Genomic DNA, 16,564 nt, shown 5'->3' on the forward strand with positions numbered 1-16,564 from the left:
GTGTGTGTGTGTGTTTGTTTTAACTTATGTCCTGCTTGGTGTTATTTCATTATATAGAGTTATGTTATAATATACTGAGTTACAGTAAGTGGTTGTTGAATGACCAAATGTGCAAAAATGCAAGTGGTTTCAAAATTTTTCCAAATCTCTGTATCCCAAGGTAAGGACATTATAAGGACACGGCTCTAAGAGATATATTATATGTGATAAATAATGAGATTTTGTTTCAGTAGCTGTAAAACCCATGGGATTTTACATTCCCTGTATCCCTGATACTGAGATACTGATGTTCCTCTAAGAATCAGGTCTGAAGTGTGATGCTGGAGGAACACTTGCACTTGTTTGGAGTAAAGTTTCCCTCCAAGCTTCTGCCATTCTCTCTCACTCCTCCTGCAACTTCGACGTGCTGCTGCCTCCCTGAAGGGTTGTTTTTTTTTGCTTGAAACCGGCAGCAGCTTTGTTCCTTCACTGCCAAAGCCTTCCTTGTTCCTCCGAGCAATGTGAGCAGCAGTGTAACTTTGGTGAATCTGAGGATTTTCAGTGTCAGAGCTAGAGTGCAGGAGTAACAGTTCCCTCTAAGATTACCTTGCTTTACCTCATGTTTAGGGCCAAGTTAGAAATACCAGTTTTGCTGATGTATATAATACAATAAATGCTAAATATTTTGTTTTTCTCCTAATTTTTCTTTTTTTTCTTTTTACTTCTCTTTTTCCTGCTTTCAAAATGTACTGTTCTTTCTGTACTTTTCCGGACATATTATTGATGGACCTACAAAGCTTCAAGTAAGTATTGTTGCTTAGTTATTGATTCTCCAAACTATTTTATCAAAGTAGGGTTTTAGTAGAAATATTGATGCCTACAAAATACGAATTTCTCTACTTTAACTGGTTATCAAAGCAAATGAAAGTTTGTACAAAGAACTTTAGTTCTAATGAGGAATTATACAGTATAAATTGACTATTGTATAATTAGGGACTTCTAATGATGCATTCACAGTGACTCATTCAAAAAGTGCAATCATTTTAAAAACAGGACCCCAGTATACAATTTTTTTTTTACTACTAAAGATTCAAGTGTCTGATATGCTCACAACTTCATGAGTTTTTTGGTAAATTGCCCCTTATTTACTAGAAAATCTACAAACCTTTATCACAGTAAATAAATTTTTGGTTTAAGGATCTCAGTTATTTATCTGCTATGATGTTGATAAATACATTCATTTTGACTCGTTGGTATGGACCTGCTTGGTGTCAGGTTAAGTGGAGGTTTGAAGATGTCCCAAATGCAGAGATGGAAGGAGGCAGAGATTAGTTTTTTGGCAGAAGGTAAAGTCCAAAGAATAAAACAATAAAGAATAAATAGAAGACTGAACAAAGACTGGGCTAATCAGCAGATGAGGAACAGGGGTGGATGGAAGCATCTAGAAGGGAGCTACGGGAAGGAGACTGACACAAGGTGACAATAGAGGGTAAACAAGAAATTCACAAGAACTCAAATACAACCAAAAACAACTAGTTTAACACAAATTGGAAATGAAATCAATGAAAACTGAAAAAGAAAACTTAAACAGAACCAAAACCATGACACTTGGTGTACTCATTTTTTTATAGAGTGGAGGCTAGATCCAGTTAAATAGCTTAATTTTAGCCTGCTTTAACACATTCTGAAGCTAAGTTTGTCGTGTTTTTATTTGTGTCCAAGTTTCAACTATAAACAGTACATGTTCTGTACTTATATAGCCCCTTTTTTCAAGTCGGGGGACTTAAATAAAGTACTTCACACTGCATTCAGTTACTGACCGATTCACACACACTTTAATGGTGTTTAAGCTATATTGCACCACAGCTGCCCTGTGGCTCACTGACAGAAGTAAGGTTGCTATACGCAGGTGCCACTGGGCCCTCTGACCTTACCTTCCAAGCAAGCTGAATTGCTGTGAGATTTGTGAATTTATAAGCTCCTGAAAATAAATTTTGCCCAAAGACAATAAACGCAGGCAGAAATGTTTCAAACCATTAAATTGTAGTCATATCTGTGAGGTCAACCAGAAGCAACAGGATAAAGCAAAACAAACACGGCTGACTTGGTGGAAGAGCTATTTTCAGTCTCTTGGTTTAATTTAGTAAATGTCATCATATGATTTTGGGGTGGGTGGAGATACAGTCATGTATGTAGATAAAGTATCCAAAAGAAGTGAGTATACAACCTTAATGGGCCCCAGTGCTGAAACCAAGAAGATATGTCAGTTATGCCCCAATCTGTAGATGGTCAATCATCAAGACATTCACCGTTTCTCAATATGCGTTCTTGAGCATTCTCGTGTGCTCGTGTACTCGTGACACGTCATCAGCCTCAGCCCGAGTACCGTTCCAATTCTCAAGAACGCCAGATCGAGAACGCATCAAATCCCCGGATGCTGTTCTCACCCCGCCCTCTTTATCGAGCATGCATCAGAGCAGACTTGTGCGTTCTTCAGACTGACCGCTTTCCCAGAATGCCCCGCGGCCGCAGCTTGATTCGAGACAGCGCTCACAGTGTTAAGTTAAACATTCCCTTTTCTGCTGCTGTTGTTCTTCAAAAGTACGTTTTGAAATCGTTTGAGGCGATAACATTATACATTTAAGCCTCCCTGTGTGGTCTGTCTACAGAGTTAGTGCGAAATTAAAAAAAAAGTCCGACGTTGAGCGGACCAGAGTGACCAGCAGACCTCCGAGGGTAACCGCAGCCAGGGCTAAATTTACCCTGTCTGTACTGCAATTCTCTCGGTCTAGTTATGTGTGAACTACCGCTCGTTCTGATGGCGGTTTTTTGCGGTTCGGTAATTTTTTTTAATGTTTTTTAAGCTTTAGAAATTAAAAATATTGTTTTCAAAATGTTTTGTGTAGGGAATAAAAAGTTTTGACAGTTAAAGAAATGCTAAACAACGTTGCCTGTGATGACGTCACGAGTACGCTTCTGCTCCAATACACATACGTGCTTGCGTGCTTGCGTTCTCGTCAAGTCCGATCTTCCTGCGTTCTCGCCAAGAACGGACTTGACGAAAACGCGAGTATGTACTCGCGTTCTTGTGAATTGAGAAACGCCTTTTGATTCAGTCGCATACTGTAATATGTTAGGACAGAGTTAGAATTTGCTTAATAACGTGGACAGCTGTCTTACGCTGGTCTGTCTCTTATCAAGATGTGTCACGGGTGTGACAATAGTATCCTCTGTTGACATGCTTGACCTTCACAGACCAATAATCTGTCTTATTTTTTCTACCACAGCATTGAGTGTATGGTCTGTATCAAAAAGGAGAGGGGAAATTGTGGTACCATTGTCTATCACAGTTTTAAAACATGCATGAAAATGAAGGAGCTCCTCAGCCTATAGGAGGTATTGATGTCTGTGAGTGGTTGAGACCTGCCTCTGTAATTAGTGAGGTGCTGGACACACACATCAGTAAATATTGTAAATATTTTTGTATAAATATGAATTTAACCTGAGTAGGTCAATAAAAATTTATAATATTCTGATTAGTGTTATTTTTATAATTACAGTTGTTATTTGCATGGTGATTAATCTGAAAATAATTGATTTAAATTGTTCACTAAAACCTCATATTTAATATTTGTTAAGACACATATCCATGGTTATGGCATGTAAAAAAACAAAACGAACAATAAAGTATCTTTATTATTATTCTCTAATACATACCAATGGGATAACACTTCAGTGGCGTGTATAAATGATTTATGTCTCTGAGGCATACATTTTTGCAATATTTCAGCAAAGGCATTTTTTTTTTATTTTTTCCGGTTAATATGTTCAATTAAATGACACCAGCGATATAACACAAGGCACAAGCACTGATATTACTTTTTGTCATAAAACTCCGCAAATACTGGGGTGGTTATCGACAAGATGGTGAAGGTGTAGACAAGGGTAAACTCATCTCAGTACATTTCCTTCTTATCCTCATTTCAACTATCATTGACTTCAGGCTTTTATCCATTCCAAAGTAACTGTGTGTGCAATCATTTCATAGATCAGTCCTGCTCATTTATATGGTCAAAGTGGGAGTGGTGCAGCAAAACAAGCAATTTACAGGGAATAAAGTCAATATACTACAGTTTTAACACAAACAAGAATGGACATATAAAAGCAAAGACTACTGTCTTAAAGATCCTTTTTAAAACCGCTGGAGCTATAGCATTTATGTAGTTTATTACATTAGTTTATACAAATATACAAATAAATTAATCCATAAGGCTAATGCTAAATATACAGTATAAGTAATACCAGTTAGGTGTATTTGATTGGAATTTACATTAAAATACTCTTTTAAATCAAATAATGTAACCAATAATCAAATAAACTGTAGAATAAATATTTAAATATTAGCCGAAGACATACGTTAATTGCATTCTCTGATTTAGTTTTTTTTATGGAAACCTTTTAAAAGTGTTTTGTTTTGTTTTGTTTATATAGATTTAATAGCTGCACTAAAATATCTCCCTAATATATGCACATAATATTTTTCAGTTAATTAATTGCTTTCAATTAGATTGAAATGAATACAATGTGGCTAAGAAAATACAATTTTCCATAGATTTGGTTGTGGGCTTTTAAAGACTGAACAAATGATATGATATAATAATGTAGTTAATCAAAAACATTGTTAACTATATTTTTTACTGCACACAAGAACCATTGTATTAACTGACTGCAGCTCTTTCAAGAGATTATCTATTTTCTTTATTCTTGATCTTCAAGGGTAAAGAAAATTTCCTGGCAATCCTGCATCGTTACATGGATATCCATGGTACTGTGTACTTTGAGACGCAGCGCCCCCCAGAGGTCCCTGCTTTTGTTAAGAATCATGGTCTGTTACCTCAGCAGGAGCTGCAGCAGCTCCTCAGAAAGGCAAAGGTCAGTCAAAATTATTGATTATTCAGTAATTGAATTTGCTTTATGCATATATGAATTTGACTTAAGTAAGTAAGCATCCATAAGGTATGTATTCACAAAACATCTTCTGTCTGTTTTTCTTGTAAGCTATTCATTGGATTTGGCTTCCCATATGAAGGCCCGGCTCCTTTAGAAGCGATAGCCAATGGCTGCATTTTTCTGCAACCCAAGTTTAATCCTCCTCACAGCTCTCTCAATCATGAATTCTTCAGAGGGAAGCCCACCTCCAGAAAGGTGAGTATAAAATAAATTATTCATGTTATTGTAGAAATAAAGAGTAAAGGCAACCTGTTTCAAATCCAGTATTACACATTGGTGCATACTGCAGTTATGAAAAACACTATTTCCAGTCTTTGCTATGGATTCATTCAACCTCATTTTAATTGGTCAGACAATTCCACATTAAATAAACAATAGATTTACATATTATAAGTATGAGTTGCAAAAAAGTCTTTTTGGTTTATAAAGGTATTTACATTGATCTTATTTGCAGAAGCTTTCCTTGGTCAAGTTTCTTTATTATGACCTTGTTCACTCAACCAATGGATCAGGAACATAGTATTACATTCTTCTCTGAGACATGCAGGTAGAAGGAATGTTTTTTAACATTTTTTGCCAGCTTGTTCAGATTTTTTTTTAAGATTTTAAAAGGACAGGCAAAGGGTGGTGGAAAAGCACCACATGCTAAATTATCCACTACAGCTAGAAACATAAGACCATGTTACTTTCTGAGGCTATTTGGAGACTGAAATCACATGCATCTATGTTATAGAATTGCAGCTCTAACATAAATATCTTATTAATTTTTTTAGAGAAACAGTCAAGATTATCTGGTCTTTCTTTGTTCTGTATATAAATCTATTTCTCAGTTGGGAAACGAGCATAATGTGTATGTGGACACAGGAACATAAAGAGCACCTTTAGAGATTTCCAGGCTGCAGACAGGGATGCACTCAATTTTGCCAACCAGACACGATGTAAATTTCATTAAAAGGTACCTGAATCATATTTTTTAAGTCCTATTGTGCTAACACAATGGCTGCATATAGAGTGAGATATTTCCCCAACAATAAATCCTCGAACTCATCTATGAGAACTGCTTGAAAAAACTGAGCATTATTGAGGGGTATTTTGACTCAACAAGGAGACTGGCAGGAAAAGCTGGAGTTCCAGTAGAACCCTATAAGAAGCACATTGTAAAGAATGTCTGAAATCACAGCCATCAAAAAAGGAGAATGAGATCAATGGAAGATTGGGTTGAACGTAATGTGTTTTTCTACGGGTTCGGTTTAGTAATAAGCATCACATCCTGCCCCCAAACAAACAGACCTCCAGACTTTTCCTCGCCCCATGGCTCTCCTGTCACACCTAAACTATTTATCATCCACCTCTGTCACGGATCACGCTGCTGCCCCATTGTTGTCTGCTGTCACATTGGGGGATATCCATGCCCCCTTTTGACCTTCCACTCCCTCCTCTGTCTACAACAGTTATTATAAGACTTCCAAAGGCCATGACAGATTTGTAGTATCTTTCAGCAAATTTTCAACTGAGTTAAGCTACCATTGAAGATATTTAGACTTTTTCTAGCACTCAAAAGATGCAATTTCTTTTTACTTAACTGGTACAGAGTTGTTTAGCCAATGTTGAGCATCATGAAAGTCCTGCAGACACTCTTACTAGTTCAGGACCCAATTAATTTGGCCTGTTGTGAGGGGGTTGTTGTTTGAGTTGCCATTATAAAACTGTTTTAAAAACCAAACTGTCAGTTGAAAAAAATAAGTTAATACAGAAGATAAAGAAAGAAATACATAAAATAAAGAAAAGACTGTGAGGGTCATGTACTATGACTTTCTCCATTAAACAGATTTCAGCCGGAATTACAATGCAAGAAACACCCTAAGACTTCCATCCTCAACAATAATAGGCAGAACATTTTGACTGAAGGATTCTTTGTGTGATTGTAGTGATGGTTTCAATCATTTAATGCAACAAAATGGGAAGAAAAAAATGTAAATGTATAAACAACAGTGGTTGGCATAAAAAAGGCAGGAATAAATATTTATCTAAAACTTTCATTTTTTAACCCCTGTTTTCACCAAAACATTATAGTCTAAGGGATCAGATTCTGATTGCTGGCTGTAGAATATTTAATTCCTGTATATGGGTGGTGAAGAAACATTATGCCCACTTTTCTCCACCTACAACATGTGAATTCCACAAAACTACACCAGTGGGTACTGTGTGACTGTATGTGGGATGTGTGTTTGTTTCTGGGTGCTCCTATGAGGCATCAGACTGAGGACCATTTCACAGATTACATCATCAAAATGAGGCCCGCTTGAACCAAAGTGAAAACTTTTTGCTGGTCCTGGTTTCCCTTTTTGCCAACGGTTAGGTTTGGGACTAAGTTGTGAACTAAATTTAGGATAAGGTTAGGGTTAGCTATGCACTGGTATTCTTAAGGTTTAGAGTCATTTTTAGGGATAGGGCACACTTAGAAGGGATTGAAAGTGACTGAAGAACAATCAAAGTCAGCACATGATCCTCACAATCACTGTTGTCTGTGACTGGCTGGATGTGCTCTCTTCATACATTTACTTGGGAGTTGGCTCAGAGCTCGTCTGCCTGGCTGTGTGTCTCCTGGACGAGGCCGTGTTTTACAGTCGCTTTTTGTCTCTCTGCTTCTGTCTCCTTGAACCCCAGTCGGCCTCGGCAGATGGCCGCTCACACTGAGCCTGGTTCTGCTGGAGGTTTCTTCCTAATAAAAGGGAGTTTTTCCTCTCCACTGTCGCTACAAGCATGCTTAGTCTGAGGGATTGCATCCGAGTCAATGAGTCGATGCAATCAACTGGTTTTCCTTAGATAGAAAACTTTAAATCAATCTGAAAGTATGATCTTGTGAACTGTAAAGTGCCTTGAGATGATGTGTTGTGAATTGGTGCTGTATAAATAAACTGAATTGAATTGAACTGAAACTACATATAGCGAGATCATAATGTGTGTGTGTGCTGTTGTGTGTGTAAATTAGATGCCTCTTTAACATAGATGCAAGCGTCTTCAAGTGTAGATAAGCCCTTAGTTTATGTTCAGAGGGGGGACAACTGAAGAGAACTGTACATATTTGTTGGTGTGTTTATTTGTGAATAATATGTTGATAATGAATATCTGATCCTGTAGTTAGCTGTACAGAAGCAACACATGGCACAGCACTTTGAACACTTATTACAATAACACCTCATCTGCAGACAATGGACTGATAATACTGCAGTTGTCAGAAACTGAGTGGACTGTTTTATGACATTCATCTTATCTTCAGTTGAAGGAAGTCCAGTGGAATGATTATGGATTTGAGGAGTGGATTTATAGAAAGGACTCTGGATGACAGACTAGGGTGCAAACAAAATATAACAATAATGCTGTTTACAAGAAGGGACAATGCAGAGCCTATTTTTAGAGGAAACCCTGGTCTTTCAGTGTGGAGAGCATGATGTTCTTGCTTAAGTCTGTTGTGGGGAGTGTGTTTTTTTCACAACACTGTAAACTAAAACTCAAAAATCTTCTAGCTGAGGTTTATTCAATTTTGCTAAAACAGACCACAATGAAGTAACGTTTCTTTTCAATTTGCACTATAACCATTTATAATGACTCTTCAGTTAGTTTAACATTTAACTTTGCAAAAGGGTTTAATACAGTTTTACATAATTTGTCTAAACTGTAAGACAGATACCGAGTGTTTGCTAAATCGAATGAGCTCAGCTCACTCGGCTGATTTACAGTAGAATTTTGGTTTGCATAAAATCCACACATCTTGATATTAGTCTCATCTGTTCAAAGGATATGTTTGTGGTTTCTTAAGATCTAACTTTGCAAACATGTCAGCACATTTTTTGTATAGGGAGAATAGACATACTCCTCATGAAAGCCTTCTAAAGTAGGCCATACTTGTTCCTCCTTTTTTCTAATTAAACTGTCATAAACTTTAACATTTATCATGCTAACTGAGGTCTGTAGAGTCTGGGATGTCGCTTTCGGGTAGAAGCATTTCTAGATGCAGAACCAATTAAATCACATAATTTTTCATCATAAAGACAGTGTCTGCTGCAAGAATTTTCTGTTACAAATGTCACATTGACCTCCTTTGCGAACTGGTCTTTTTTTAACACTGGCATGCTACTCAATATAAAATAACAAAGAAGAAATGTTTGTGTATTATCTTTGAATAAAATATACCTCCTTATGTAAAACTTAGTAATACTTTATAAAGTTTAAAAAATGGCACTGTATCTGCATAAAGCTGACATTGTGCTACTACTTTATTTACATCTTGGGAACAAATATTTTGTTTTTTTTATTGGTGCTGCTGCCTGAAAGTTCTTCCATGTACCTCTATCCTCCAACAAGCTTCACTTCTTCAGTTGGAACAAAACAGAAAATGAACTGCAGCTTTTTTATTCTGCTTGCCATATATGAATTTGACCTCATAATTTGTATGCAGCCAAGTTTCATAGTCATTTTGGAATGTGGTGCAATGAATTCTGGTGATAGAGATCTTTGACATGGCCTTACTGATGCATTAGCTACCTCTGCCACCATTCTGCTGCTCTCATATTCCTCTAAGTTCACTCTAAGTTCATTCTTTTTATTTTTAGTCCTGCTTTTTATAATCCTTTATTTTTATAACTGTTTGATTTTTAAGCAAAGCATAAAAACTTTTATTTCCATGTATATTATTATATTAACAAACATTAAAAGGTTAATTACCCATGGTTTTGAATGAAATACAACTTTCAGGCTCAGTGCAGTAAAACTCAATTCTACATAAAGACTAAATTGTAATAACTGTTTTTGATAGTTTTCCTTATTCATTGGGCAGAGCCAAAGAGAAGGGTCGGGCCTTGCCAATTAAGCACCCCAGACACAAATATGTTTTATCATCCCCTTCCCGACAAGAACCACAATCCACCCCAAAAATAATAATGCAGTATTTGCTGGTGGCAGAAATTTATTTCAGGTCCAATAAACATTATTTCTCACTTAGAAATTTAGCTAAATGATTTAAACACAGAAAGAATCAACAAGGAAGCTATAAAACACAGATGTTTTATAGCCCCAATTGGTCTGGGTTTCAAAGATACAAAAAAAACACCTCTGAAAAGAATTTAATGGGTTTAAGTTTTACTTATGATAAGCCTTATTAGGCCTGCCTTCTGTCAATATTTACAGAAAAAGTAGGAGTAGACCTTGGTTAATCATAGCAGCTCAAAACACATTGCAATGGAAGCTTTTCAACTATTACAAGTATGACTGAACAATATTAGATTACTATTGGGAAATTGAAACTAGACAGTCTTATATTTCGCTTTAGATAATATTATACCAGCTCCTACATTTTTATTGTTATTATTATTTACATACCGACTACTATATCTGTATATCTGAATAATATTTATCCCAAACCAAGCTAGGTAAATATTTTTTCAAGAAGGGCATTTTGAGGTGATGGCCAGCCAGTTGATGTGTGTGTGGAAGTGTCTGTTGGGTTGGTTGCTACTGGGTGCTTGATAAAGCTAAGCTAACACTCTCTGTGTTGTCTGTCTGGCTGGTATCTTGGTAGCAGGGTGCACCGACTGGAATACTCTGCACTGCTGACAAGGTGTTGTTTGACTAGTGGTTTGTTAAACTCAATAAATAAAACTATATATAGCATGTTAGTTATAGACTGTTTGAAAACAAACAAAAAACTTGATGCACCCAGTGCACCCTAACAGAGCTACAGCCCCCCTACCATTTGCTTATACTGCCTGTAGTCCAGTCCAGCTCTACCAAAGAGCTAAGTTTTATAAACAATGATCATTATTTTCTTTATACTTCTGAGTTTGTTCTTTACAGAGTACATAGGGATAATGTAATGATCAAATGTTCTTAATATCAAATTATTCCATAAAATATACATACGGATATGGTGAGATTTGCTTTATTAATGCACATTATCATGAATCATAACATAGTATTTTGTTATAAACAAATCAGGTCTTGCTTTAGGTTGTATTTTGTAAAACACTTCTTTGATTGTTGTTGCAAGAGGAAAAAAGCAAAGACAAAGCGATGTTTCCCGGTGTATTCAAAAGGCTTAGCTTGTTAAAACGTCCCTATAAGGTTTTTGCATAGACATTTTTAACTTCAGTGTTTTGGTTTATACTGCAGTATTTTGCATTTTTTTCTTATGTTTTTACAGTTTGACCTCAAAGGGAAACTTGGTGAGACATTCGGTCTGAATAAATGTGGAGTTGGCTCAAATGTTTTCCATTCATTAAGTTCAGAAGCAACAAATGCTTATTTATCTTGTGTTAAATAGAACATGTATTCTTGAGATGAACAACCCTCCAAAAGCTCTACTTTTTTAATCATTACTTAAGGCAGTTATCTAAGGGCATCAGGAGCTGTAACTTATATGAGTGTGCTGGGGATATATTTACCCAGTTTTAGAAGCTGTTATGAACCCGATGGCTGAAAAAGCTCTGATACATTAGCATAACTAAAATATGGTTTGTTTAAGTTTCATCATGCCTGCTTTTCTACATGTGAAATTTGTTGCAAAAATATTGACCACTTCACATTACCTCCGATAACAAATCCAAACATTAATGTGTTTTGTTGGGAAAAAATGTGTTAGATTTGCTCAAATTAAAAATTTAGTGCAACTAACTGCTATTGAAACTGAATTGATAACATGCTAAATGGCCTAATTTTGGAAAGGTTTTTATTAAGTTTAAGGACTTCACAGTGTTTTACTACTACACTCATTCAATCACCCCTTCAACATGGTAATAAACATTTTAATTATTAATCATTCCCTTCAAAGATTTGTATATAACAAAACCAGAAAGAAATAAACTTTAGTAAGAAAAGCAAAGGAAGTCACATTTGTCACTCAAGTGCTAGAAGTTATCTGGTCAGACATCATTGAAACAAAATAACTTGACTACTATGCAAAACAATGTGTGAAAGAAAACCAACTAAACCTTTCTCTGAAAAAAAAAAACTCTTACTTTGATGAAACATGGTGGTTGCAGTATCACATTAAGCGAATCTGAGTTAATAGGATGACAGATGAAGCTAAAACCTTTGCAATGCTGGAAAAAAACATGTTGGAGGACCTCAGACACGGGTAAAAGCTTAACTTCCAGCAGGACAACACAACACAAGCTACAGTATATGACTAGAACCCTTAGGGTATGCATGTGTGTTAAAATGGCAGAGTAGTAGTTAAAATTTGAATCTGATCTTTTTATTTAGAAAGACTCTAACATGACTGTTAATTGCACATAACACAATTACAGATGTAATTGAAATTACCCTTTTGCAGCAATAAAGTTTTAATGAGAATTAGGTATTTTTCAAAGTGTGATCAGGTAAAAATATATGTTCAGCTTAAAAATATATCTATATAATGTTAAAAAGTGGTGGAAACTTACCCTCACATTTTACAGTAATAAGCATGAGGGAGACTCAAGGTGAAAGTTTTCGTTTCGGCTGAACACAATTTGTTTCAGTTTTTTTCCTTTTATAGCAAAATTGACACAGGCTTTTTTTTTTTTTTATGCATTGCAAATGTTTGTGCTACTGCCTTAGTGTATCACATTAATATCCCAATAAAAGGTACTGAAGTTTGTGGCTATAAGCTGACAAAATGTGACTATAAGAAAATCCACTAAGAAGAACACTTCATAGTTTAGTCTGAACAAATTACTTTTACTGTGATTTTAAAAAAGTCCTTTTTATGCCTGTCACAGGTGTCCTCTCAACATCCCTACGCAGAGGAGTATATCGGCAGGCCGCATGTCATCACCATTGACTTCAATAACTCTGAAGTATTTGAAGCAACCATACGTGAGATCATGAAGATCGATGTACGTTAACTGCATGTGTTTTCTGCCTAAACTAAAGTGCATGCTGCTACATATTAAAACACATTGTGATTGTAATGAGTTCTTTCAGCTTGCTTTGACCTACTTTTTTGACCCTTCTCTTAATCTTGACAGCTGACATTATAACAGACTGCTTAGCTGGCTTCCTCTCTGCTCTCTTCGCTTCTAATTGTTGCAGATATTGAGTGGCTTCACTGGTAAACTGTGCCCACACCTGGTTTTACACAGCAGCTTTCTGAAGGCTAGCCCCACAGGCAGCGAGCGTTGTTTGCATTACATTGAATGAATCAATCACGCTGTTCTCAATCTGTCACCAGAACAACCCAGAGTCACTGCCAAACTTCTCGTTGTGCAGAAACGCATCTGCACTTCTACCAGCCAGGTGTTTCCTGCTGATAGAGGCAAAACAAAGTACAAGTCGTAACCCTGTTAGACACCTTAAAGTGCTGATTCAACGGGAAGATATTGCAATACTCGACATGCAAAATGAATAATGGCAGAAGAGCACAGGCTGGAGATTATATTATTACACACAAAAACCAAACAGGAATCAGGTGTCACTTATGTTTTGTTGCTAGTAAAAATGAATAAAAAAAAACAAATAAAATCTTAAACATAGATACAAAAAAATGCTATGATTTGTATATATTTAAGGTTTATTAAGGTTATTAGGGTTTGAGGGATTTTTTGATTAGGCTGGCCACTTTCAACTTTAGTCAACAATGTAAAAAGCTTATCTGGCTCTATCACAAAATCTACCCACTAAGGCCTTTAATCATCGTCAACACATCACATCCTGCATTCGGTCCAACAAAATGCCAAGGTCTCAAAGTTCTCAAGGGGCTTTGCGTTTGACTTTTTATAGGCTATGAGCAATGGGAGAAGTTCCCACAGCCTCTGTTGCCAAGCAACTAGTCTGCTTGGTAAGACTTTGCTTTTGTGTGGACATGGTAATTATTTTGTGATGATAGGTGGATTGTGTTACCTTTGGATGGTGCTAAATCAACTCTTGCACACAGTATGCAAAGTAAGCTAGCAAAGCAAAGGTGGAACATTTGATTTAAAATTTCAAATGTAGTAAAGAAAAAAAAAACATTTTATAAAATCTCAAACAATGTTTTCAGTGTTTTAGCTTTCGAGCAAAACGTAAAATAAATCAGGCAAGAGATCAAGAATACACCTCTAAGAGTATGGTGCATACTTAATGGCAGCTTTTATCCAGATGCCTTACAGTGCCGCATTCACCTGTTTAAGCTGTGATATGCAAGTGTCTATCTACTGTATAACACCACTCACAAAGGACAGAGGTGCTGTATCCAAGAAATAAATGTGAATTAATGTAAAACATTTAGAAATTATCAAGCCTAGATTAGAATTATCTTGAAAATTCCATTCAAGTCTCTACAAATTATTTATAATTTAGAATAAAATAAATTCTGACGTTTTAAAGGCTGCTTAGAAAGGAAGGAGCAGTTAGTCTGACACCAGCATAAAGACAGACGTTAGTGCGTTGAGTTAGAAAGTAGGATTTCTTTTTTAGTAGACATGTCCTTTGTCTTCATTAAACTGAAATCTTAGTGTTTAGCTTGAAATAGCAATTAAAATGATATATACAAAATAGAAATAAAAACATCACAACTGTGAAGTACAGGTTGGGCAGCATCATGTTGTGTTGGTACTGGTATTTTGTTGCTTTTCTTCTAGGGAGTAAAATACCCTTTTTCATACAATATCATTCAAGTAACCAATGTAATATATTTCCCCCCCTCAATTTCCTCAATTTCTGTCTCCATTAAAATGAAGAACTGCTTTAGTAAGTACTCTTGGTGTAAACTTACAAAATCAAAAGCAGATCAAATTAATATTTCCTCCACTGCACAATTCTATCCTACATAAACAAAAGCTCTATTTACAGAAATTCAAATGACCAGACATGATTTGTTTTTCTTCCTTTCAATTATATAAAGATGCCCAAAAGGCAAATTGCAGCCGAGAACAGCTGATGAGGTGCCAGATACATTTCATTTAACTCGGATAAAATAATGTAATAAGAGATAGCTAGAAGCAACAGAACACTAAAAAGAACCATTTATCAATTTAAATGAAGGAAAACACTGTTGGTCTGATCGGAACTATAGGTTGTAGTTTAGCTACCATGAGGAGGATCTAAAGTGAGAAACTACCACAGGAGAACCTGGCAAAATAGCTCATCATTTCAATAAATAATTCCTGATCTCATCAAACTTCAACAGCTTCCGAATGTAGTTTATCTGTCTCGAAAGACACCAGTTTGTTGTGAATCCTCTCAGTCAAGTGTATCAAACAGAGAAAAAAAAAGTTTAACCGATTAGCATCTCAGAAAATTTCAAACCATTTTCTACCAGCAGAACCCAAAAACGTCAAAAGCCCCCCCAATAAAAGCACAAGCATGGTCCAGATTGTATTAAAACACCCTCGTGCTCCAGGATCTTTAATCCATTGTATGATTTATTGATGTAGTCATCGCCAAATATAATAATGAAATTAATTTTCAAGACTGCCACCTTTGATGTATTAGGTCATTGATTTTTATGCGAAACTTGTGGCATGATTTAAGTCTCCTACAATTACACTAATGAATATGTCAGCTGGGAATAACTAGTAGATGCTCAGCTGCTGTAATTACAATGGTTTAGCTCTAAACATGCAGATACATACCAACAACACACTGACTTCCTCTGTTTCTTCTTCATCATCATCAATTTTCTGCAGGTGGAGCCGTTCCTGCCCTATGAATATACATGTGAAGGAATGCTTGAAAGGGTTCATGCCTATATTCAGAATCAGGTGGGTATTCAGCATAATGATGGTTTGGGGTCCAGATTATACACCAATACGCCAAGAGCAAGAGGGCTGTTTTTATATTCTACATCCATACAGTATGCTTTTCTATGTAAATCCCTGTTTGATTTAAAAATCTGCAATATTGCCAGAACACATTAAACGGTGCTTTGAGGTGAAAAATGCAGGAAGACCCCTTAGGAAACCTAACTTTGATGTTGATTTAGATGTTTCTGTAAATACATTGTTTATGACATGAAACACTGGAAAATGATGAAGTTGGCCTCGACCCAGGGTCTTTCTGTACTGGGTATGCATGTTCCCTCTGTGTATGCTGGGTTCTCTACGGGTACTCCGGTTTCGTCCCACAGTCCAAAAACATGACTGTTAGGTAAATTTGTATCTCTAAATTGTCCTCAGATGTGTGGGTGTTCAGGGTTGTGTGTCGCTGTGTGAACCTGCAACAGACTTGCAACTTGCAACCTGTCTTAGGTGTATCCCTAGTTTGGTCCATAGACTGCTGGAGATATGCAGGATGAACCTAACAGATCAGAAGATAATGGATGAACAAAAAAAAAAAAACTTTTCCTCACCCACCGCGGGCGGTCTCCCTTTGTTTCTTCCAAACTCTGGTCCTCTACCATAGGCCTGGGAGAGTGAGGGTTCTGCGCAGTATTTTTGCTGTTCCTAGAACTGCACTTTTCTGGACCAAGATGTTTGATGTATTTCAAGAGATCTGCTGTAACCACTCCTCAAGTTTGGGGGTCAGCCCCGAGTGCCCAAATGACTACGGGCACAACTGATGCCTTGACCTTAAATGTTTTTTTCCAGCTGTTCACTGAGCCCCTGGTATTTCTCTAGTT

At 36.4% G+C, this 16,564-nt stretch overlaps 1 protein-coding gene across 1 annotated transcript in view; it reads left to right on the top strand.

Annotated features, from left to right (window-relative positions):
• The window catches only part of LOC107080820 (alpha-1,6-mannosylglycoprotein 6-beta-N-acetylglucosaminyltransferase B-like), a gene marked incomplete at both ends in the record, with an annotated part of 23,178 nt that extends 7,379 nt beyond the window's left edge, over positions 1–15,799 (top strand). Inside the window, 5 exons of the mRNA XM_015369024.1 lie at positions 777–782; positions 4,756–4,911; positions 5,038–5,184; positions 12,747–12,863; positions 15,633–15,799. Coding sequence (XP_015224510.1) covers positions 777–782; positions 4,756–4,911; positions 5,038–5,184; positions 12,747–12,863; positions 15,633–15,799 — 593 coding nt within the window. The remainder of the gene's footprint in view (positions 1–776; positions 783–4,755; positions 4,912–5,037; positions 5,185–12,746; positions 12,864–15,632) is intronic.
• Positions 15,800–16,564: the final 765 nt, after the last annotated feature.

This window comes from Cyprinodon variegatus, unplaced genomic scaffold, assembly GCF_000732505.1.
Source record: "Cyprinodon variegatus isolate N-32 unplaced genomic scaffold, C_variegatus-1.0 Scaffold2373, whole genome shotgun sequence".
Taxonomy (NCBI): domain Eukaryota; kingdom Metazoa; phylum Chordata; class Actinopteri; order Cyprinodontiformes; family Cyprinodontidae; genus Cyprinodon; species Cyprinodon variegatus.